Source organism: Choloepus didactylus, chromosome X, assembly GCF_015220235.1.
Source record: "Choloepus didactylus isolate mChoDid1 chromosome X, mChoDid1.pri, whole genome shotgun sequence".
In the NCBI taxonomy this organism is placed as follows: domain Eukaryota; kingdom Metazoa; phylum Chordata; class Mammalia; order Pilosa; family Megalonychidae; genus Choloepus; species Choloepus didactylus.
In genome coordinates this window covers 110884331-110910701 of record NC_051334.1, presented here as the reverse complement: position 1 = coordinate 110910701, position 26371 = coordinate 110884331, and the positions used below count along the sequence as shown (strand labels likewise).

At 39.0% G+C, this 26371-nt stretch overlaps 1 protein-coding gene across 1 annotated transcript; it reads left to right on the top strand.

Moving 5' to 3' along the window:
* The first annotated feature begins 23539 nt into the window (after window positions 1-23539).
* Window positions 23540-24232, top strand: LOC119523744 (40S ribosomal protein S6-like). Its single transcript, XM_037822558.1, has one exon. The coding sequence runs from the start codon at window positions 23540-23542 to the stop codon at window positions 24230-24232; it is 693 nt and encodes a 230-aa protein (XP_037678486.1).
* Window positions 24233-26371: the final 2139 nt, after the last annotated feature.

Sequence of the window (26371 nt, the reverse complement as noted above, 5' to 3'; positions counted from 1 at the left end):
AACACCCCAAGAACAAGTAAGAGTGATGTTTTTGAGGAGCTGAAGTTTAGAGAGGAATGTCCTGGGAGAAAGCCATTTTGAAACCAGAACTTGGAGCAGACTCTGGCCATGTGCCTTCCCAGGTAACAGAGGTTTTCTGGACACCTTTGGCCATCCTCCAGTGAAGGTACCTGATTGCTCATGCATTACCATGGACACTTTATGGACTTAAGACTGTAACTGTGTAACCAAAAAAGAACCCTTTATAAAAGTCAATCCATTTCTGGAGTTTTGCATTCCAGCAGCATTAAGAAACTAGAACACCTGCCATTTGATTTTTCAAGCTTTTGAGTATTTCACCTCCTGTATCTCATTTGGAGTGTTAAATTTTTTCCTTTGAGACTTGTCTTTGTGCTTCCTAGTATGACTCATGATTTTTTGCTGGTGTCTAGGCATCTGATTTCCTTGTTTAGTTTATTCTGGATGTCATTTTCACTATTTTGTTGATTGACTTTGTTCTCTGTCTGTTCTTTGACATTTGGTTCAACTTATTGTAGACCTCCTGCACATCTTATCTTTAACTGATCAGAATTTTTCAGCTCTTGTTTTTATGGTTCTTGTCCTGCCTATATGGAACATTTTTTGAGGAGGGTCTTCCAATATGGGATTGACCCCAATCAGATTTTCCCAGACAAGACAGCCTTAGGACTCATGAATAGGGTGTAATCAGTATCAGGATTCACTGTGGATGAGACCCAGCAGGATGCAAGTCTTTCTTGTGAAACCTCTTGATTCTGTGCTTTTCTCATACTGCCCAGCATGTGATGCTTCTCAGCCTACAGTTCCCCACTGGCCTAAAGTGGTATGGTGCCTTTATTTCTCAGCAGACCGTGTTCCTGCCAGGGGCATGTTTGAGACAGAGGTTGAGGCAGAAGTTAGGCTTAAACTGTTTCTGTTTTCCATTCTCTGGGGTCTGAATTCTCTGAATGAGAGCTGCCACTTGTGGTGGGTCCTGCCCCCTTTTCTTGGAGAAGACATCCCCTTCAGGTAATTATCTCCTTCACCTGACTATTTACTTTGCCTCTCAGACATACATTAACTCTGCCCTTGCCTGGGGGCAGTGCTTACAACTGAAAATACCTGCTGCTTTCTTTAATGGACTGATAAAAAGTACAAAAATATCCTTTTCAGAGCGTGTCCCCAGTCCCCTATGTTCACCAATCAAGAATCAGAGTTAGTACCCCACTCTATGTACTCTTTTACTTTGGGCCCAGCCCTTTTCCAGTATTCTGAGCTTAGCCAAGTCCAAAACCCTCTGTTGTTTTGTCAGTTCCACCTCCTTCTGCTGGGGAGAGACCACTGGGTAACTTTCATTTCTTCATGTTTACCTGTGCTCAGAGCTTGTATTCATCAGTCTGAATTTATTTAAACCTGAAATTGGAGCTTGGTTGATGTGCTGGTTTGAATGTATTATGTCCCCCAGAAAAAGCCATATTCTTTGATGCAATCTTGTGGGGCAGACATATTAGTGGTGATTAAGTTTGAACATTTGGATTAGGTTGTTTGCATGGAAATGTGCCCCACCCAACTGTAGGTGATAACTCTGATGAGATATTTCCATGGAGGCATGGCCCCACCCATTCAGGATGGGCCTTGATCAGTGGAGCCATATAAATGAGCTGACAGGCAGAGGGAACTCAGTGCAGCTGTGAGCGACATTTTGAAGATGAGCTACAGCCAAGAGGCACACTTTGAAGAAAGCACAGGAGCTGCAGATGAGAGACATTTTGAAGATGGCCATTGAAAGCAGACTCTTGCTCCAGAGAAGCTGAGAGAGGACAAATATCCCAAGTGCAACTAAAAGTGACATTTTTGAGGAACTGCAGCCTAGGGAGGAACATCCTGGGAGAAAGCCATTTTGAAACAAGAACTTTGGAGCAGATGCCAGCCACATGCCTTCCCAGCTAACAGAGGTTTTCCAGATGCCATTGGCCATCCCCCAGTGAAGGTACCTGATTGCTGATGTGTTACCTCAGACACTTTATGGCCTTAAGACTGTAACTGTGTAACCAAATAAAACCCCTTTTATAAAAGCCAATTCATCTCTGGTGTTTTGCATTCCAGCAGCATTAGCAAACTAGAACAGTTGAGCTTCCTTCCTTTGTTCTTAGTAAAGACTGCTTCTTTTTCTCATGGAGAATGACTCCAAAACAGCCTGCCATGTTAGTGCGGAGGGGCACCACCCTCCACAGCTTGGGAGACTTTACTTACATTAAATTTCTCAGACTTATTCCTTAGAAGTCAGGCCTTCCATATTGTTGTTCAAGCTTTGCCTTGATGACATCTTGATTTGGACTTTTTCCCAACCTCAAACCATGAGCAAAAATATTCCCTTTGTTTAAGCTGAACCATTGCATTCATATTTTCTTGAGAAGCCTAGGAAACTAAAACACCATCTTAGGTTGAGGTTAATAAACAAATAATGAAATTTTTGAAAATTCAAATGTAAGCATGGTAATAAAAAGTTCACTCCTGGGTTTCTCCCTGTCTATAGAAGTTAAGGTTGTTTAGGGATCCAAGAAGGAGCTAGAATCATTGGAAAAGTATGCTTCAATTTTGATATCAGAATAGGAACAGTAGGAGAATGAAAACAAGCTAGTTAGAAGAGATTTACTAAGAAAGGTAAAGATCTTAGGAATGGTAGAATATATTTTTGTGAAAGGAAAACTGAGGTCTCAAATGCCAGAATAGAATGATATAAAAAGGAAATGAAGATTGTTCCCTTTCTAATTGCTATGAAAACTGGGAAATATCCACATTGTAACTAAAACAGAAAGAGTGACTGGAACCCAATGAAATCTAACACAGGAAGAGATGTAAGTTCTCACAGATCAACCTGGTATGATTCTCCAGTAGGGCTAAGGATTCATGAGATCAATGAAAGATTAAAGATAAACAATCCAGAAAAAAGAGCAATTGGTGAATGCACCTTATTACAGAAAGTCTAGGCAGATTTAATGGGAGAAAAGTAGGATGATCAATGTAAAACTATCTCAAAGAATTATTAGGCTAGTTTCAAGGCAGTAGATTTACTGTAGGTGGGAATTTAGTTATAACCCATAGTATAAGAGAATAAGTCTGAGAAATGTAATGAATTAGAACTCAAATTTAATATGTATAAAAATGAGGCATGCTAAGCGTGAGTCAGAAAAGAAAATGATAGATCAAATTCAGACCTGGATCAGACATCAGTTTGATGGGAAAATATCTCTTGGGTACTATTATCCAACTCCAGAAGGTGAAGGTGGACATGATTTGTCTGAAGAGTAGATTCTTTTGACAGGCTGAGATCTTATTGATTTTATATCTGTCACCATGTGAAACCCCATAAGATGAAACCTAGAGGAATGTATTAGCAAAACAAATATCTGAGCCAGACAGCAAATGGAAAACAAAAGGAAAGAAAGCACCCAAATCCAGTAAAGAGCACTAGCCCTACAGATGCCATAGGGGCATCCAGGGCATACACTAATTTTGGAAAACCTTGAGAAAGTGTGATTTTTAAAATCTGGATTGTACTGTAAGTTTTGCCAGCCTTTTTCACTGTTCATAGGAAATTGCAGCTGGTCTGTCAGTAATCATAATACCTCTATCTCTTACAATAGGCTTGCTATGTAATAGCTATGGCTTTGGAATTTCACAATTGATATTCTGTATAATTTGAAGGAATAATCATGTCTCCTATTTCCAGGCTTACAGTTTTCAAATATCACTTGCAGTTCTTTATTCAGTTGAGTAGCTATATGAACACCAACAATATATGAAAAAAATGTTTACCTCAAGTATATAATTTAGCATTGTACAGTTAGAAAGTAGCTGTACCACAAAAATAAAAAATAATTACTTATGGTTCATATTTCAGATAAAAGTCCATTAAAAATGTCCATTCATTATAGGCCTTAGTGGTTTATTTCAAAATAAAAATTTGGAGTTTCAAAATTTTTACATTCATTCAAAACAAAAAAAAATTATATGAAAAGCAGATTATAGTATAGATATGAGAAAATCAAACCAATAGATTGAACCTGCATGTTTCATTTGGTCACAAACTTGCCCACACCAATACTCTACAAAAAAGACAATTTTAGCAAAGAAAAAGAAAACTGTCTTTTTGCAAACAAGCCTAAAAGCATCCCTCCATGGATGCCAAAATAAACACACACACACACACACACACACACACACACACACACACACAAACACACATATATATATATCCAGTTGGAATCTGGGTAACCTATGAACACACATGGTAAAACTATAAAAGCTATCCAGTTTTGTTAATGTTACATATATATGTATGTGTTACTTTCAACAAAAACGCTATTTCTAAGAAAAAATGTAACTGCCTAGGTTAGAAATAATGTACAACAGCTTAAGTCATTAAGGCACCAACAGAGAACCCCCCAAAATCAGTTTTTATGATGACTAACATAAACAAATAGGAAACATTTATCAAAACTCAGGAAGTGAATACTTAGACTAATACACTGTCCATTGTTGGGAAAATGTACAATACTCTGAGAAATAGAAATCACAATTATGGACTATACATAGGAATCTCATTGGATATTGAAATTACCTTTTCTTATGGTTAGGGAATCAGCAAACTTAAAAAAATATATAACAAATGAAATATTTCTCAGCCATAAAAAGGAATAAAGTTTTGATACATGAGACAACATGGATGAAACTTGACCACATCATTTTTAATGAAATAAGCCAAACACAAAAGCCAAATACTGTATGAATTTGCTTATATGAAACACCAATGATAAACAAATTTCATAGAGACAGAGAGTATATTACAGGCTACCAGGGACTGAGAGTTAAGGGGGAAGGAGGAGTTACTTATTAATGGCATAGAGTTTCTGTTTCAGGTCATGAAAAGTTAGAATGATGAATGGTAGTGATAGTAGCACAATATTTTGGATATAATTAATATCAGTGAATTGTAAGATTGAAGGTGGTTAAATGTGAAATTTTGAGTGTATATATGTGTGCTGGTTTGGATATATTATGTCCCCCAAAATGCCATTATCTTTGATGTAATCTTGCGTGGGCAGACTTATCAGTGTTGATTAGATTGTAATTCTTTGAGTATTTCCATGGAGATGCACCCCACCCAACTGTGTGTGATGATTCTGATTAGATAATTTCCATAGAGGTGTGGCCCCACCCATTCAGTGTGGGCCTTGATGAGTTTACTGGAGCACTATGTAAGCTCAGAAAGAAGGAGTGAACTACTACAGCCAAAAGGGACACTTTGAAGAATGCACAGAAAGCTGAGAGAGGAGCTGCAGATGAGAGATAGTTTGAAGACAGCCATTGAAAGCAGACTCTTGCTCCAGAGAAGCCGAGAGGACAAACACCCCAAGAGCAGCTGAGAGTGACATTTTGAAGAGGAGCTGTGGTGTAGAGAGGAACATCCTGGGAGAAAGCCATTTTGAAACCAGAACTTGGAGCAAATGCCAGCCACGTGCCTTCCCAGCTAACAGAGGTTTTCCAGACACCATTGGCCATCCTCCAGTGAAGGTACCCAATTGCTGATGTGTTACCTTGGACACTTTATGGCCTTAAGATGTAACTATGTAACTAAATAAACCCCCTTTATAAAAACCAATCCATTTCTGGTGTTTTGCATTCCAGCAGCATTAGCAAACTAGAACAATATGTTTCTACAGTAAAAAGTTTCTAAAAAATATGGAGAGAGATGATCTCAAACTAGGACACTCCTGGGACACATGGAAGAAGCAACACTCAATATCCACAAGATTTCTACAGGAAGAAAATCCATGCTGATGACAAACTTAGAACAAAGAAAAATTGCAAAACACACAAACCAGTGATGTATGTTGAGTCAGCAGTCACATGAAACAGTAGGACTCTCATCAGCAGTCACATGAAACAGTAGGACATACACCTCAAGAACATGAACTTAGAGTACAATCAGAAGGACACTATAAAAGAAATATGTTTTAATGATTAAAGAAGTTTAAAAATAATAGAAACCATAAAGAAAGAAGGAAACACCATGAAAAAGAGCAGTCAGATTTGAAAAAAATATTACAGAGAACCTTTTTTAAATTTTTTGAGATTGTTCACAAACCATACAATTATCCAAAGATCCAAAGTGTACAATCAATTGCCCACAGTACCGTCATACAGCTGTGCATCCATCATCACAATTAATTTTTTTTCAATTTTTAGAACATTTTCATTTCTCCAGAAAAAAAGTAAAGACAAAAAAGGAAACTCAAATACTCCCATACCGTTACCATCCACCCTCCATTATTGATTCATAGTTTTCGTATAGTACATTTGTTACATTTGTTATTGTTGATGAAAGAATGTTGAAATACTACTAACTGTAGTGTGTAGTTGCAATATGTATATATATTTTTCCTATATGCCCCTCTATTATTAACTTCTACTTATAGTGTCATACATTTGTTCTAGCTCATGAGAGAGATTTCTAATATTTGTACAGTTAATCAGAAACATTGTCCACCACAAGATTCCCTGTTTTATACATTGCCATCTTTTAACCCCCAACTTTCCTTCTGGTGACATACAAGACTCTGAGCTTACCTTTTACACCACCTTCACACACCCTTCAGCACTGCTAGTTATTCTCACAATGTCCTATCATCACCTCTGTCCATTTCCAAACATTTAAGTTCACCCTAGTTGAATATTCTGCACATGATATACAGCCACTCCCCATTCTTTAGGCTCATTCTATATCTTGTAACTTCTATTTCATGTCTATGAGTTTACATATTATAATTAGTTCATATCAGTGAGACCCTGCAATATTTGTCCTTATATGTCTGTCGTATTTCACTCAATATAGTTCCCTCAAGGTTTCTTCATCATCCCATTTTTTAAGATAGTTGTGTTCACACACCATACATTCTGTCCTGAGTAAACAATCATTGGTTCTCTATATAGTCACATATTTATGTACTCAGCACCATCACCACTATCTATATAAGGGCATCACCATTTCTTCCATAAAGAAGGAGGAATAGTCAAAGAAGTTAGAGGGACAAAAGAAAAAGAAAAAAGGAAGAGAAAAAATATGACAGTGAGAAAGCAATGCAAGGAAAGATAACCATTAAACTAAAGTGGAATAAAGAGTCAGACAACATTACCAATGCCAGGAGTCCCATACATTTCCCCTATATACCTCCCCATATGCATTTAACTTTGGTATATTTCTTTTGTTATATTAAATGAAGCATAATACAATGTTTCTGTTAATTACTGTCTCTATTTTGCGTTGATTGTATTTCCCCCCAATCCCACTTTATTTTTTATACCTTGCAATGTTGACATTCATTTGTTCTACCTCATGTAAAAACATATTTGTACCTTTTATTACAATCATTGAGCACCCTAAGATTCCCTGAGTTATACGGTCTCAGTCTTTATCTTTTGTCTTTTGTTCTTGTGTCCCACATGGTCCTAACTAACCTTCCTCTTTCAACCGTTGTCACAGTCAACTTTGTTCAGTGTACTTACATTGTTTTGCTACAATCTCTCAAAATTGTTTTCCAAACCTCTCACTCTTGTCTTTTCCTTTCTGTCTGCAGTGCTTCTTTTAGTGTTTCCTGTAGAGCAGGTATCTTTTTTCACAAACTCTGCTTTGTCTATTTGTCAGAGAATATTTTAAGTTCTCCCTCATATTTGAAGGACAGTTTTGCTGGATATAGGATTCTTGGTTGGTGGTTTTTCTCTTTCAGTCTTAAATATATCACACCATTTCCTTCTTGTCTCCATGGTTTCTATTGAGAAATCCACACATAGTCTTATCAAGGTTCCTTTGTATGTGATGGATCACTTTTCTCTTGCTCCTTTCAGGATTCTCTCTTTATCTTTGATGTTTGATAATTTGACTAGGTGTCTTGGCAGAGCCCTATTCAGATCTATTATTTTGGGGTATGCTGTGTTCCTTGGATCTGTAATTTTATGTCTTTCATAAGAGATGGGAAATATTCATTATTTCCTCTATTATTGCTTGTTCCCCTTTTCCCTTGTCTTCTCCTTCTGGGACACCAAGGACATGTACATTCCTGCATTTGTTTTTGTCCTTAAGTTCCCAAAGATGTTGTTCATATTTTTCCATTGTTTACTCTATCTGTTCTTTTGTGTGTAGGCTTTCAGGTGCCTTGTTCTCCAGTTCCTGAGTGTTTTCTTCTGCCTCTTGAGATCTGCTGTTGTATGTTTCCATTGCGTCTTTCACCTCTTGTTTTGCGCCTTTCATTTCCATAGATTCTGCCAGTTGTTTTTTCATACTTTTGATTTCTACCTCATGTACACCCAGTGTTTTCATTATATGCTTCAACTCTTTTGCCGTATCGTCTTTAAAGTTTTTGAATTGGTTTAGTATTATTTGTTTCAATTCCTGTATCTCAGTTGAAGTATAAGTTTGTTCCTTTGACTGGGCCATAACTTCATTTTTCTTAGTGTAGGCTTTAGTTTTCTATTTTCTAGGCATCTTCTTTCCTTGGTTACTCCAATAACGTTTTCCAAGGCCAGAATGGGCTCAGGTCTTAGAAGATGGCAATAATATCATGTGTCCCTGAGGGTGTGTCTTAGAACATTGGTACTTCCTGTGTGGCCTCAAGTCAGTGTGCTTTTCTGCAGAGCTGGTGGCTCCTCTCAGCCTGTAGCTCCAGATTGGTGTAAGGATTTGTGGCCTGTGGCTGTTTTCCCCCAGGCTCTGAGGTCCAGTTCTGAGTAGAGGATGGGTAGTAGAGCTGGGACCCACCTCTTTCCTCTTGGGGAAGTTAACTCCCCTAGGGAGAGGTCACTAGCATTTGAATAGACTCTCTGCCTGTGCTATTTCCACCCCTGTCTGGGTCAGAGCCCTGGGAACTGAAAATGGCTGAGGCTTTCTCCACTGAGCCAAAAGCAGGACAGAAAGTCCCCTTCAGGGCCAGACTGTGGCCATACCTCAGCTTTCCAAGGTCAGTCATCACCAAAAGCCTCTGTCTGCTTGTTGGGGATTCATATCTTGTATTGAGCAGTCCATGTTTTCCAATTAAAACCCCAGTTGGAGCTAAGCTGATCTATATTAACTTGCTGGGAGAGTGCTGCACTGTAACACCACAAGGCTTTGCAGTTTGTGCTGTGGGGGAGGGGGCTTCTGGCTTGGATATGCAGTTTTTACTTACAGGTTTTATGTTGCAATCTCAGGCATTTCTCACAATTTGGGTTGTTGTATGATGAGTGGACAGTCACGTTTGTCTCCCCCACAGTTATTCCAGTTTACTTACTTGTTGTTCATGGTCATTTATTAGTTTTTCCAGGGGCAAACTAGATTCCATGCCTCTCTATGCCACCATCTTCTTTGCTATAGAGAACTTTTAAAAATAAAACTCAATGGACAGGAAAAACAGCAGACTATACAAAGTTGAATAGAGAATTATTAAATAAGAAGATAGGTAACAGGAAACTATCCCAAGTGCATCACAGAGAGATTAAGAGATGAAAAATATGGAAAAAAGATATTTGAAACATGGAAGATAGACTGGAAACTATAACATATCAAATTGCTCCAATAGGAGAGGTTAGCTAGAATGGGTGAAAAAATATGAATGTTAAAAATGTAAAGTTCAGGACATGGAAGAAGACGGTGGCATAGAGAGGAATGGAAGCTAGTCAGTTCCCCTAGAACAACTAATAAACCACAAGGAAATAACAGTAAATAATCTGGAATAACTGTGGGGGGACAAATGTGACCATCCACTCATCATACACCAGCCTGAATTGGGAGGAATGCCCCAGATCACTGCATAAAATCTGTAAGTAAAAATGTTGGATCTGAACCAGAAGCCCCTGACCCCATGGCCTGAACTGCAAATCTTCACGGTGTTAGAGAGCTCCAATCTCCCAAACTGCAAAACCTCACTGTGCTAGAGAGTAGCACTTTCTGAACAAGCAAATATAGATAAGCTGAGCTCCAACTGGGGTGTTAATTAGCAAACAGGGACTGCTCAATACAAGCTATGAATCCCCAATAAGCAGCCACAGGCTTTTGGTGATGACTGATCTTGGAGAGCCAGAGGATCTCTCTAGGAGTGAGGGGGAGCACAGAAGACCAGGTGCTCTCTCTGGCCAACAGGTGAAACTGAGGGGGGCCACAGACTGACCCTGAAGGTGATCTTTCTGTCACTTTTTTGGCTCAGTGGAGAAAGCCTCAGCCATTTTCAATTCCAAGTGCCCAGACCCAGACAAGGTTGGAGATAGCAGAGTCAGAGGTTATAGAAATGCAAATGACCTCTCTCCAGGGGGATACCTTCTCTAAGAGGAAAGAGGTGGTGCCAAGCTCTACTATCCTCCTTCCATTCAGAACCAGACCCCAGAGCCTGTGGGAATAAAGCAACAGGCCACGCCTCCTTACCAGAGTCAGGCTGACAGGTGCCACCTCCTGGGCAGAAAGGCACAGTGACTTCAAGCCACACAGTGTGTACCAATCTTCTAAGACACACCCTCATGAAGACCTGAAACTATTGCCTCCTTCCAAGACATGAATCTGTTCTGATCTAGGAAAACCTGATTAGGGTAACCAAGGAGGCCAGATGCCCAGACAACAGAAAACTACACTAGAAGGAGTGAAGTTATGGCCAAGTCAAAGAACAAGCTTACACTTCAACTGAGACACAGGAATTTAAACAACTAGTGCTGGATAAATTCAGAAAGTTTAGGGAAGATACTGCAAAAGAGATGAAGCTTATAATGAAAACACTGGATTTCTACATAAGGTAGAAATTGAAAGTTCAAAAAAACAACTGACAGAATCTATGGTAATGAAAGACAGCACATGAGGTGAAGGACACAATGGAGACATGAAACTGCAGATCTCAAGAGACAGAGGAAAACACTCAGGCACTGGAGAACAAGGCACCTGGAAGCCTACACCCAAAGAACAGATAGAGAAAAGAATGGAAAAGTATGAGCAACATCTCTGGGAACTTAAGGACAAAATGAATTGCAGAAATGTATGTGTCATTGGTTTCCCAGAAGGAGAAGAGAAGGGAAAAGGGGCAGAAACAATAATAGAGGAAATAATCAATGAAAATTTCCCATCTCTTATGAAAGACATAAAGTTACAGATCCAAGAAGCACAGTGTACCCCAAACAGAATAGATCTGAACAGGCTTATGCCAAGGTACTTAATAATCAGATTATCAAATATCAAAAATAAAGAGAGAATCCTGAAAGGAGCAAGAGAAAAGTGACCAATCACATACAAAGGAAGCCTTGATAAGACTATGTGTGGATTTCTCAATAGAAAGCATGGAGGCAAGAAGAAAGTGGGGTGATATATTTAAGATATTTAAAGAGAAAAACCACCAACCCAAAATCCTAAATCTAGGGGATAGCTTAAAATATTCTCTGACAAATAGATACTGGCAGAGTTTGTGAACAAGATATCTCCTCTACAGGAAATACTACATGGAGCACTACAGACATAAAGGAAAAGAGAAGTGAGAGGTTTGGAACACACTTTTGGGAGATAGTAGCACAGCAATGTTAAGTACACTGAACGAAGGTGACTGTGAGCATGGTGGAATGAGGTAGATTAGGAGCATGTGGGACACAGGAAAGAAAGACAAAAGATAAAGACTGGTACTGTGTAACTCACTGAAACCTAGGGTGTTCAATAATTGTGATGAAAGATACAAATATGCATTTACATGAGGCAGAACAAATGAATTTCAACATTGCAAATTGTTAAAAATTGGGTGAGATTGAGGGGAAAGTACAATCAATGTAAACTAGAGACCATAGTTAACAGAAACATTGTATTATGCTTCCTTTAATATAATATAGGCAATATACCAAACCTAAATGCATGTGGGGGACATAGGGGAAGGCTTTGGGACTCTTGGCATTGATGATGCTGTCTGACTCTTTATTCTACTTCAGTTTAGCAAAGAAGTGGGATACAAGGTTAATGCACATAAGTCAGTAACATTTCTATATGCTAGAAATGAACAAACTGAAGAGACACTCAAGAAAAAGATACCATTTTCAATAGCAACTAAAAAAATCAAGTACCTAGGAATAAACTTAACCAAAGATATAAAAGACCTATACAAAGGAAACTACATAACTCTACTAAAAGAAATAGAAGGGAACCTTAAAAGATGGAAAAATATTCCATGTTCATGCATCGGTAGGCTAAATGTCATTAAGATGCCAATTCTACCCAAACTCATCTACAGATTCAATGCGGTCCCAATCAAAATTCCAACAACCTACTTTGCAGACTTGGAAAAGCTAGTTATCAAATTTATTTGGAAAGGGAAGATGCCTCGAATTGCTAAAGACACTCTAAAAAAGAAAAAAGGCATTGGGAGGACTTACACTTCCTGACTTTGAAGCTTATTATAAAGCCACAGTTGTCAAAACAGCATGGTACTGGCACAAAGATAGACATATAGATCAATGGAATTGAATTGAGAATTTGGAGATAGAACCCCAGATCTATGGCTGACTGATCTTTGATAAGGCCCCCAAGTCACTGAACTGGGTCATAATGGTCTTTTCAACAAATGGGGCTGGGAGAGTTGGATATCCATATCCAAAAGAATGAAAGAGGACCCCTACCTCACACCCTACACAAAAATTAACTCAAAATGGACCAAAGATCTCAATATAAAAGAAAGTACCATAAAACTCCTAGAAGATAATGTAGGAAAACATCTTCAAGACCTTGTATTAGGTGGCCACTTCCTAGACTTTACACCCAAAGCACAAGCAACAAAAGGAGAAATAGATAAATGGGAACTCCTCAAGCTTAGAAGTTTCTGTACCTCAAAGGAATTTGTCTAAAAGGTAAAGAGGCAGCCAACTCAATGGGAAAAAATTTTTGGAAACCATGTATCTGACAAAAGACTGATATCTTGCATATATAAAGAAATCATACAACTAAATGACAAGAGTACAGACAGCCCAATTATAAAATGGGCAAAAGACATGGAAAGACACTTCTCTGAAGAGGAAATACAAATGGCCAAGAAACACATGAGAAAATGTTCAGCTTCACTAGCTATTAGAGAGATGCAAATTAAGACCACAATAAGATACCATCTCACACCAATTTGAATGGCTGCCATTAAACAAACAGGAAACTACAAATGCTGGAGAGGATGTGGAGAAATTGGGACTCTTATTCATTGTTGGTGGGGCTGTATAATGGTTCAGCCACTCTAGAAGTCAGTCTGGCAGTTCCTTGGAAAACTAGATATATAGTTACTGTTCGATCCAGCGATTGCACTTCTCGGTATATACCTGGAAGATCGGAAAGCAGTGACACAAACAGATATCTGCATGCCAATGTTTATAGCAGCATTATTCACAATTGTCAAGGGATGGAAACAACCCAAATGCCCTTCAACAGATGAGTGGATAAATAAAATGTGGTATATACACACGGTGGAATACTACACGGCAGTAGGAAAGAACGATGTCGTGAAACATGACAACGTGGATGAACATTGAAGACATAATGCTGAGTGAAATAAGCCAGGCACAAAAAGACAAATATTGTATGCTACCACTAATGTGAACTTTGAAAAATGTAAAACAAATGGTTTATAATGTAGAATGTAGGGGAACTAGTGATAGAGAGTAATTAAGGAAGGGGGAACAATAATCCAGTAAGAACAGATAAGCTATCATGGGTAAATTTAACATTCTGGGAATGCCCAGGAATGACTATGGTCTGTTAATTTCTGATGGGTATAGTAGGAACAAGTTCACAGAAATGTTGCTGTATTAGGTTACTTTCTTGGAGTAGAGTAGGAACATGTTTGAAGTAAAGTAGTTAGCTTAGGTTAGTTGTCTTTTTCTTACTCCCTTGTTATGGTCTCTTTGAAATGTTCTTTTATTGTATGTTTTTAAAAAAATTTTTTTTCATACAGTTGATTTAAAAAAAAAGTTAAAAAAAAACAAGGGAAAAAATTTGCAGAGCCCCCTTGAGGAGGTGGTGGAGAATGCAGGGGTATTGGCCTGCCCCACTGCGACGGTTGCTAACATGCCCACAGACATAGGGGACTGGTGGTTTGATGGGCTGAGCCCTCTACCACAGGACTTGCCCTTGGGAAGACTCTTGCTGCAAAGGAGAGGCTAGGCCTCCCTATAATTGTGCTTAAGAGCCTCCTCCCGAATGCCTCTTTGTTGCTCAGATGTGGTCCTCTCTCTCTAGCTAAGCCAACTTTTCAGGTGAAATCACTGCCTTCCCCCCTATGTGGGATCAGACACCCAGGAGAGTGAATATCCCTGGCAACATGGAATATGACTCCCGGGGAGGAATGTAGACCCAGCGTCATGGGATGGAGAACATCTTCTTGACCAAAAGGGGGATGTGAATGGAAATGAAATAAATTTCAGTGGCAGAGAGATTCCAAAAGGGGCCAAGAGGTCATTCTGGTGGGCACTCTTACGCACAATTTAGACAACCCTTTTTAGGTTCTAATGAATTGGGGTAGCTGGTGGTGGATACCTGAAATTATCAAACTACAACCCAGAACCCATGAATCTTGAGGACAATTGTATAAAAATGTAGCTTATGAGGGGTGACAATGGGATTGGGAAAGCCATAAGGACCACACTCCCCTTTGTCTAGTTTATGGATGGATGAGTAGAAAGATAGGGGAAGGAAACAAACAAACAAACAGACAGACAAAGGCACCCAGTGTTCTTTTTTACTTCAATTGCTCCTTTTCACTTTAATTATTATTCTTGTTATTTTTGTGTGTGTGGTAATGAAGGTGTCAGGGACTGATTTTGGTGATGAATGTACAACTATGTAATGGTACTGTGAACAATCGAATGTATGATTTGTTTTGTATGACTGCATTGTATGTGAATATATCTCAATAAAATGAATATAAAAAATGGGTTGATGAAGAATCCTTGAGGGCACTATGTTGAGAGAAATAAGACAGACACACAAGGACAAATATTTCAGGGTCTCACTTATATGATCTAATTATAATATGTAAATGCATAGACATGAATCGTAAGTTATCAGGATGTAGAATGAGGCTAAGTAATGGGGAGTGGTTGTTTATTATGAGCAGAATGTTCAACTAGGTTGAACTCAAATGTTTGGAAATGGACAGAGGTGATGTTAGCATGTTGTGAGAATAACTAACAGTGTTGAATGCTGTGTGAAGTTGGTGGAAAGGGGAAGCTCAGAATCATGTATCTCACCAGAAGGAAAGTTGGAGGTTAAAAGATTGCAACGTATACAACAGTGAATCTTGTGGTAGACAATGTCTGTGATTAACTGTACAAATATTAGAAATCTCCCTCATGAACTAGAACAAATGTATGACACTATCACTAGAAGTTAATAATAGATGGGCATATAGGAAAAATATACCTATTGCAAACTGTATACTGCAGGTATTAATCCTAGTTTGCTAATGCTGCCAGAATGCAAAACACCAGAAATGGATCAGCTTTTATAAAGGAGGTTTATTTGGTTACAGAGTTACAGTCTTAAGGCCATAAAGTGTCCAAGGTAAGTCATCAACAATCAGGTACCTTCACTGGAGGATGGCCAATGGCATCCGGAAAACCTCTGTTAGCTGGAAGGCATGTGGCTGGCATCTGCTCCAGAGTTCTTGTTTCAAAATGGCTTTCTCCCAGGACGTTCCTCTCCAGGCTGCAGTTCCTCCAAAATGTTACTCTTAGTTGTTCTTGGTGTGTTTGTCCTCTCTTGGCTTCTTCAGCACAAGTGTCTGCTTTCCATGGCCATCTTCAAACTGTCTCTCATCTGTAGCTACTCTCTCAGCTTCTCTGAATTCTTCAAAGTGTCCCTCTTGGCAGTAGCAAGCCCACTCCCTCTGTCTGAGCTTATATAGTGCTTCAGTAAACTAATCAAGCCCCAAGTTGAATGGGTGGGGCCACAACTTCATGGAAATTATTGAATCAGAGTTATCACCCAGAGTTGGGTGGGGTGCATTTCCATGGAAACATCCTAATCCAAATGTTCCAACTTAATCTCCACTAATATGTCTGCCCACACAAGATTGCATCAAAGAACACGGATTTTCCTGGGGGACATAATATATACAAACTGGTACATTCCATCCCCTGGACCACAGGAAAACATGATCTTTCCTCAAACAAAATACAGTCATCCCATCACAACATCACTGAAACTCAAATCATCCCTGCAACAATAGTCAAGTAGAAGATCCCATCAAAATCAACTACAGGCATGATTGGTCCTAAGGCATAATTCCCCTCTGGCTCTGTATCTGTGAAATGAAGAACAAGTTATCTGCTTCCAATATGCAAAGGAGGGAAAGTCATAGGGTTAACATTCCCATTGCCATAAGGAGAAACTGAAAGGAAAACAGGGTTTAAGGTACCCAAACAATTTCTAAAACCTGCAGGACAAACTCCATTAGATTTCAAAATCTGAGAGTCATTAACAGAACAATGTTGTATCCTTGGGGCTTGAGATAGTGGGAGTCCAACCCTTTCCAAAGACTTTCCTGGCAGCCCTTTTCTCTCCAAATGCTGGGGTAAGTGCTCCAACATATCCTCACATTGGGGAGACCACCTTCTCGGCCTCACCATCCTCAAACATCAAGGCAGCACCTGATTCTCTTCCATCTCTGGGGCACACACTCAACCCCTTCAGAACAGTGGGGTGTTGGCCAGGCTCTCCCCAGTCCCCCGGGAATGTGCTCCACCCTCTTTGAGTCCTGAGGTGGCAACACCTTTCCTGAGCATTGAGGTGGAAGGCCCACCCTCAACCTCCTGGGAAAACTCACCCTTTCCATGCATGTGGGCCACTCCACTCTCCCAGCTCTTGACCTCTTGACTCCAGACCTCAACCTCCATGGCTCTGTCTTTGAAGAAATTTTTCCTTTAATTTGTTCCTTATCTGTCTCCTCCAGTCCTGACCAGCAGTGGCTCTGGGTGTAAAGAGCTCACAAAAATTCTGTTGGCTTCACATGAGGAACACAGGAGTCAAAGCCATCAGACAATTGGACATTCCACAAATCCTTTCTGCTTAACTCCTTCTCCAATCCTGGCTTGTACTGAAGTGACAGCTGGGTTCCATGCTTGGTTACATTCTCACATTGGGCTGTAGCTTTGGGGGTTTTACCCCCTGGAAGCCCAGAGTTTTTCAGGCCATTAATTTCTTTTTTCTTTGAAACCAGTAGCTCATTTCTCAGCTAATGTCTGTCCTCTTACATTTTACTATAAGCTGCAAGTAAAAGCCAGGCTACCTCTTCTATATTTTGCTTGGAGATCTCATCAACTAAGTATTCCAGGTTGTCTCTTTCAAATTCTGCCTTCCTTCCACCACTAGGACTCAATTTTTCCAAATTCTTTGCCACTTTAAAACAAGGATCACCTTCCTTCCAGTTTGCAGCAACACATTCATCATTTCTGCTCAAGGCCTCGTCAGAAGTATCTTTAGAGTCCATATTTCCACAAACAGTCTCTTCAAAGCAGTTTAGGCCTTTTCTATCAAGCTCCTCACAATTCTTCCAGAATCTTCCCCTTATCAATTTAAAAAGCCATTGTAACACATTTGGTATTTGCAAACTCAGCAGCACCCCACTTCTGGTACCAAAATCTGCTTTAGTTTGCTAATGCTGCCAGAATGCAAAACAGCAGAAATGGATCAGCTCTTATAAAGGGGGTTTATTTGGTTACAGAGTTACAGTCTTAAGGCCATAAAGTGTCCAAGGTAAGTCATCAACAATTGGGTACCTTCACTGGAGGATGGCCAATTGTGTCCAGAAAACCTCTGTTAGCTGTGAAGGCATGAGGCTGGCATCTGCTCCAGAGTTCTGGTTTCAAAATGGCTTTTTCCCAGGACATTCCTCTCTAGGCTGCAGTTCCTCAAAAATATCACTCTTAGTTGTTCTTGGTGTGTTTGTCCTCTCTTGGCTTCTCCAGAGCAAGAGTCTGCTTTCCATGGCCATCTTCAAACTGTCTCTCATCTGTAGCTACTCTCTCAGCTTCTCTGCATTCTTCAAAGTGTCCCTTTTGGCTGTAGCAAGCCAACTCCTGTCTGAGCTTGTATAGTGCTCCACTAAACTAATCAAGGCCCATGATGAATGGGTGGGGCCACAATTCCATGGAAATAATCCAATCAGTATTATCACCCACAGGTGGATGGGGTGCATTTCCATGGGAACAACCTAATTCAAATGTTCCAACTTAATCCCTGCTAATATGCTTGCCCACACAAGACTGTATCAAAGAACATGGCTTTTCCTGGGGTCATAATATACACAAACCAGTGCATTAGTATTTTAACTTTCTTTCATCAACAGTTTCAAATGTACTATACCAATACTATGAATCAATAATGGATGGGGGGTGGTTAGGGGTATGGGAGATTTTGAGTTTCCTTTTAGTGTGTATCTTTATTTCTTTTCTGGACTAATAAAAGTGTTCTAAATTTGAAAAAAATTAATTGTGGCGATGGATGCACAGCTGTATGATGATACCATGGGCAACTGATTGTACAACTTGGATCTTTGGCTAATTGTATGGTATGTGAACCATCTCAACAAAAATAAAAAAAAAATGTAAAGTTCAAGATAGGGCAAGATGGCTGCTTAGAGATGTGTAGAATTTAGTTAGTTCTCTAGAGCAAACAGTAAATAGCCACAAAGAAATATTAAATAGTCTGGAACAACTGTTGGGGTCATCCATGACTGAACACATATCACATATCAGCCTGGAATAGGTGGAATGTCTTAGATCACAGCATTGAACTATAAGTAAATCTCCCCAAACATTGGCTCTGGCACCCCTCCCACACTGGCATTGCAGGCAGAGCTGAAACATTCCCTGTGGGAAAAAGAAGCAGATTACCTAGAGCAAGGGAAGGTAACTCAACCAAACACCAATTGTGGTTTTAATTAACAAATTTGGATTACTGCATACAAGCTACAAGCTCAGATAAACCCAGAGGAAGCAGGAAAGGAACTGAGGTTCCTCATGGCAGAGAGGAGGCAGGGCTGACGGAAAAACAAAACAAAACAAAACGAAACAAAACTTAAATAGTTAAAACAGAGGCTTTTGGAGACAGGTGATCTCAGAATACTGGAAAGTGGCTGTGTCCCAAGTAAATGGGCCCAGAGAACTGGGGACCAACACCAGTTGACTGGTGAACTGGGGTTCTGGGGACTGGCTTTGAGAAGGGGCTTTCTCTCCCCTTTATTTTCTCTCAACCTAAGTAGCTCATTAGAGATAGCCTTAGGCATTTTCAATTTTCATCACTGACCCAGGCAAGGATGGAGTTAACAGAGTCAGAGAGACAAAGGAAGAATTCAAGTATAGAACATAACTCCCTAAAGGGTGTGTCTTCCCAAAGAAAAGGGGGTTGGTGCCAAGCTCAAGTGCCTGCCCTCCCTCAGAGAATTCAGATCCCAAGACCCAGGAAAAAAAAAACAGAAACAACTTAAACTTGGCTTCTGACAACCTAGGACCCTGGCCAGGACAGGGTCTGCTGAGAATTAAAATGACCACACCTCTTTACACCAGTGTGGAGTTACAGGCTGACAAGCACCTCCTGCTGGGCAGGATAGGAAAAGAAGAGTCTAGAGGTCTCACAGGAAAGTCTCACAATCTGCTGGGTCTCATCCTTAGGGAAACATGATACTGAATACAGTTTCCTTCTGAGACCTGGGCTTGTCTGGTCTGGGAAAATCTGAATCAGGTAATCAAGGAAACCAATGCCTAGAAAACAAAAAATTATTAATCACATTAGGAAAAACAAAGATATGGCCCATTCAAAGGAACAAACTTACACTTTAACAGAGACACAGGAACTGAAACAACTAATTATTAATCAAACATATCCTCTAAATCACTTAAAAAATCAAATCAAGGAGTTGAGGTAAGATATGGCAAAAGAGATGAAGGACATAAAGAAGACATTGGGCAAACAAAAAGAACTCAAAAGTTTGAAAAAACAATTGGCAGAACTTATGGGAATGAAAGGCACAATACAAGAGATGAAAAACAAAATGGAGACATACAACATCAGATTTGAAGAAGCAGAAGAAAATATTCATGAACTGGAGGACAGGACATCTGAAATCCTACACGCAAAGAACAGATAGGGAAAAGAATGGAAAAAATATGAGTAATGTCTCATGGAATTGAACAAGATGAAGTGCATGAGTGCATGTGTCTGGGCGTACCAGAAGGAGAAGAGAAGGGAAAAGGGGCAAAAACAGTAATGGAAGAAATAATAACTGAAATTTTTTCATCTCTTATCAGAGACATAAAATTGCAGATCCAGGAAGCTCAGCATACCACAAGCAGAATAGATCCAAATAGACCTACTCCAAGACACTTAATAATCAGATTATCAAATGTCAAAGACAAAGAGAAAAGCCTGAAAGCAGCAAGAGAAAAGCAATCCATTACATACAAGGGAGTGTCAATAAGACTATGTGTGGATTTCTCAGTAGAAACCATGGAGGCGAGAAGGCAGTGGTATGATATATCCAAGATAGTGAAAGGGAGAAACCACCAACCAATAATTCTGTTTCAGACAAAACTGTCCTTCAAAAAGGAGGGAGATTTTAAAATATTCTCAAACAGATGCTGAGAATGTTTGTGAACAAGATACCTGTTCTACAGAAAATACTAAAAGGAGTGCTATAGATATACAAGAAATGACAGGAGAGAGAGTTTTGGAGCATAATATTGGGTGATGGTAACACAATTAATGTAAATGCACTGAACAAAAAGGACTGTGAGTACAGTTGAAAGAGAAAGGTTGGGGGCATGTAGGATATCAGAAGGAAAGACAGAAGATAAAGACTGGCCTGCATAACTTAGTGAAACCTAGAGTGGTCAGTGATTGTGATTAAATGCACAAATATTTTTTTACATAAGGGAGAATAAATGAATGTCAACTTTGCAAGTTGTTAAAAATGGGGTTGTATTGGGGAAAAATACAATCAATGCAAAGTAGAATCTATAGTTAACAGTAATATTGCAGTATGCATCCATGAATTGTAAGAAAGGCAAAATGCCAAAGCTAAATGTCTATAAGAAGGGGAAATAAGGGAGCAGTATGGGATTCTTGGTGTTAGTATTGTTCTCTGACATTTTTATTGTATTTTATTTTAATTTTATTTCTTTTGTTGCTTTTTAGTTGTCTTTTTTCTTTTTACTTTTCTCATGTCTTCCTCTTTGTGGAAGAAATGGAAATGTCTTTCTATAGATAGTGGTAGTGAATGCATAAATCTTCAATTATACATTGATTGTTTACATAGGATGGAATGTATGGTGTGTGAATAAAATTGTCTAAAAAATAAGCAGAGGGATACAAGTGTTGGAGAATATGTGGAGAAAGGGATGTACCTAATCACTGCTGGTGGGGAAGTAGAATGGGGCAGCCCATCTGGAGGGCAGTGTGTTGTCTCTAAAAGAAGCTAAGCATGGGGTTGCTGTATGGTCCTACAACTCAGTTGTTGAGTATATACTTGGAAGAACTGAAAAGAGGGACATGAATGGACATTTTAACAGTGGGGTTTATGGTTTCAGTACTCACAATTTGCAGTAGATGGAGGTGGCCTAAGGGTACATGGAATGATGAATGAAATGGTGAACTATGGTGTATATATACAGTGGAATATTGAGCTGCTACAAGAAGGAGTGAAATTGTGAGTTAAATGGATATTAAGGACAGTATGTTGAGTGAACTAAACCAAAAATGAAGAGAAAAACATTATATTGCCTCACTAATATGGACTAACTATAATGTGCAAATTCTAAGAATTTAGTCTGAGAGCATAGGTTATCAGGGGAAGGCTCATTATAAAGGTTCCTAGATTGTAAGCTCTTATAGCAGTTATATATATTCCTGAGTTGTAATGATTATTTCTAAATTCTGAGATGCTGATCTTTTTGTGTGTAACCTGGTTGGTTCCTAAAATTTTGAGTATCTCTGTGACACCTGAGAGTCAGAGCCAGAGTCCAGCATCTATGAATGTCATCATTACCCCATACAGCAAATGTTATGGAGCCTGAAAAAAGAGATCAGACTTCAATTAGAGATATTAACAAAATGGACTTGGTTAGGACTAAAGTAAATCAGATCAAAGGATAAAGGATGATAGTGACTGTATTTATAAAGCTTCAACTTCTGTGGGAGACCAAAGGAAGAGATATTTATTAGGCACAAAATCTATATTTTTTTGTAACACACTATATAATTTAAGTTGTATGGTCAGATTATTCAAACAATATAATTACATGGAACATTGAATAGGGAGTGAAATCTGGTTGGATTGTAGAGGTTGGTGTAAAGCCCCAGTACATCCCAGAGTAATTTGGTCAGAGAATAAAAATATATTTGCAAAGTCCCCTTGAGGAACTCAGGGAAAATGTGAAAATACTGTTTCCCCACTTAGGGAATTAGTGATATTCTCACAAGCATTGGTAGCTACCAATTTAGAAGGCTGAGCCCTCAATCTTTGGGCTTGCCCCTTTGAAGTTTGTTATTGCAAAGGAGAGGCTAAGCCTACTTAACATTGTGCCTAAGATTTACCCCAAGAGAACCTCTTTTGCTGCTCAGATGCAGCCTCTCTCTCTAAGCCAACTCTTCAGGTAAACTCATTGCCCTCCCCCATACATTGGACATGACTCCCAGGGTGTAAATTTCCCTGGCAATGTGGGGCATGACTTATAGGGATGAACTTGGCCCTGGCATCATGGGATTGAAAAAGCCTTCTTGGACCAAAAGGGGGAAGAGAAATGAAACAAAATAAAATTTCAGTGGCTGAGAGACCTCAAATAGAGTTGAGAGGTCATTCTGGAAATTATTCTTATGCATTATACTGATATCCCTTTTTATTTTTTAGTTTACTGGAATAGCTAGAAGAAAATACCTGAAACTGTTGAACTGCAACCGAGTAGCTTTTATTCTTGAAGATGATAATATAACTATATAGCTTACACTGTGTGACCATGTGATTGTGAAAATTTTGTGGCTACCGTTCCCCTTATAGAGTGTATGGACAGATGAATAGAAAAATGAGGACAAAAAGTAAATGAATAATAGGGAGGGATGGGGGCATGGGATGTTTTGGGTGTTCTTTTAAACACTAACTTGTCTTCTTCTTTTTTGTGTGTGGTAATGAAAATGTTCAAAAATTGATTGTGGTGATGAATGCACAACTATATAATGGTGCATGGTACTCTGAGCATTTGATTGTACACCATGGATGATTGTATGGTATGTGAATATATCTCAATAAAATTGAATTTAAAAAATGCAAAATTCATCACAAAAGGATTCAGAATCTTATTAAATATGAAGAAAGGAGGAAAGGGGGCCTAAATAAACCTTGATCAATACAATTGGAGGCATGAAAGAGAGAAACAATAGCATTGTAAATAAAAAACTCAAATTCACATTGCAAAAATAAATTAATTTTTTTGTGGCAACTCGAAGGTGGTTGGATGCCTTGGCATGAAGCTGAATAACTCTGTCCCAGCCACTGGCTTCCACAAATTCATTGAAGTGGACAATGAACACAAACTTCATACATTTTATGAGAAGCATATGGCCCCAGACGTTGCTGATGTCACCCTGGGTGAAGAGTGGAAGGGTTATGTTGTCAGAATCAGTGGTGGAAATGGCAAACAAGGTTTCCTCCTGAAACAGGGTGTCTTGACCCATGGCCATGTCTCCCTCTTACTGAGTAAGGGGCATTCCTGTTATAGACCACGGAGAACTGGAGAAAGAAAGTGCAAATCTGTTTGGGTTTGCATTGTGGATGCCAATCTGAGAGTTCTCAACCTGGTTATTGTAAAAAAAGTAGAGAAGGATATTCCCAGACTGACTGATACTACTGTGCCTCATCACCTGGGGCCTGAAAGAGCTAGCAGAATCCACAAACTTTTCAGTCTTTCTAAAGAAGATGATGTCCACCAGTATGTTGTAAGAAAGCCCCTGAACAAAGAAGGTAAGAAACCCAGAACCAAAGCACCCAAGAGTCAGCATCTTGTTACTTCATGTGCCCTGCAGCATAAATGTCAGCATGTTGCCCTGAAGAAACAGTGTTCTAAGAAAAATAAGGAAAAGGCCACAGAATATGCTAAACTCTTGGCCAAGAGAATGAAGGCAGCCAAAGAAAAATGCCAGGAACAGATTGCCAAGTGATGGAGGCTGTTCTCACTGAGAGCTTCTACCTCTGAGTCAGTAAAAAATAAGATTTTCTAAGAGCAACAAATAATATCAGACATTAAAACAAAGAAATATAAAGCTACTATTGATTTTATAACTTGTTCTCTATTGTCTACTATATGCATTTAAGGTTATCCATTTCCTCCTAAGTACAAGAAAACAAAGAGGGGGAGAAGACACTAAAGATCAGTATAAAAGCAAATAAGGGACACAGATATAGGTAAAATATAGATGGTTAAAATCATAAAAGAATGCCATGAAGAACTTTTTGCCAATACATTCAAAATGTACATGAAATGGAAAATTTTATAGAATAATATTTATATTTTTGAAACTAATTCAAGAAAACAAAATAGGAAACTGAATGAACCCATGAAGGAATCATCAAAAATTCCCCCCAATAAACTTTCATGTTCAAAAAATTTTCAAAGAACATATAATGTATATCTTCTAGTTCTAAAGAATATAGAAGAGAATGGACAATTTGCAACTCGTGTTGAAGGTATTATAACCTAGGGTTTAAAAGCAAAGAGATTATGAAGGAAAAAACTACAGGCCAATGTAATTTGTGAAAATAGATGCCAAAAATTAATAAAATATTAGCAATCCTCCTTTATTCATATATTTATGACTACATCTTGGACAAGTTGGGCTTGAGCTAGGAATATAGGATTTTTTTTTTTTGGAGTAAGCAGGTAGCATATTATGACACATGTGAGAAGACATGCAGGCACCCTTGCAAAGATGGAGGTGAGAGACAAGAGGCCTTGAAACTTTGGATCAATACGATTTTATAGATTTTTTTCCTTTTGTAATTTTTATTAACAATTTCACTATGCTCCCATCTTCCTCCTTGGTAAATGCTTGATGGTAGTTGACTCACTCAGTCAGGGTCAGTCAACTCCACCTATCTCCATAGATGACTCACTCAGATGGGGGTCCATTGGCCCCCAGGTGCTATTTATTGCTGTTCTTCTCAGAGATATCTTTCTCCTTAAGGCCTGACCACTTCTGGGATTTTGCCCTTTGCCTAGCCACCCACTGCCCTAATTCAAACCCTACCTCAATTCCCCCTCAGAGATTTCTAGCTACCCTTATCTTAAGGGAATTTGGGCCAATGGTCCATCTTCTGGAGCTGCTTCAAGCTGTCAGTGGGATCGCAGGCCCTACTTGTGGGTGCATAGAATTCTCTGGCTATGCTATTGCAGTGGCCGGTTGAGTGTGAGGAACAGTAGCATAGCTTCTGGTGAGGAAAAGTTTGTTGTGAAAGGCTTCTAATCTGGAAGAAATAAACTGGGTTAGAAATTGTACACATGGTTTGAACAGAAGCAGGAGCAAGATGAAGCTCAGGGTGTTCCCTAGAGTTTTTAGGAGCACTGGTGGTTGGGCCTTGGCATGTTGTGGCAGTTTGCAATATCTGGCTGAAATTTGCATAAGAAATACTTCTAGAATGACATTTCAATTCTATTTGAAATTTCTTAGCCACTGAAATTTCATTTTATTTTTTTGGTTAACTAATTTTACGATGCAAGGGTCAGGTTCATCTTTGGGAGTCATGTCTCACATTGCTAGAGAGACTTTCACCCCTGGAAGTCATGTCCCATGTAAGAGGGAAGGTGTGTTTATTTGTAAAGTTTGACTTAGAGAGGGAGACCACATTTGAGCAAAAAGAAGTTCTCTGGAAGTGACTCTTAGGCATTAATTACAAGTGGGCTTATTTTTGCCATTTCAGAGATACGTTTCAAAAGGGCAAACCTCAAGATCAAGGGCTTGGCTTATTAAATTGGGAACCTCTATTGTGTAAGAGAATAGCAAGAATTCCCCAGGTGGGGATGTTCAATAATTCTACATTTTTTCTAGTCTTTTAAGGGATTTTGAAAATATTTTCATTTTCTGATTAAGATTTTATTCTTTATTCTAGGATACATGTCAAATAAAGGTGAATTAGGTTGTTTCTGTGTTCTGTAGATCAGTAAGTATCAGGATATAACATGGACAGTGAGAACACTGTTAAGTTTTTAGGAACTTTATACAATTTTTAAATATATAACAAATTTAGTTAACTGAAGGATAGAAAATCTCTTTTAATTACTCTAATACTTCTTAAACACTTCC

Coding starts and splice junctions, on each gene's coding strand:
- LOC119523744 (XM_037822558.1), top strand. CDS start 23,540: ATGAAGCTGAATAACTCTGTCCCAGCCACTGGCTTCCACAAATTCATT.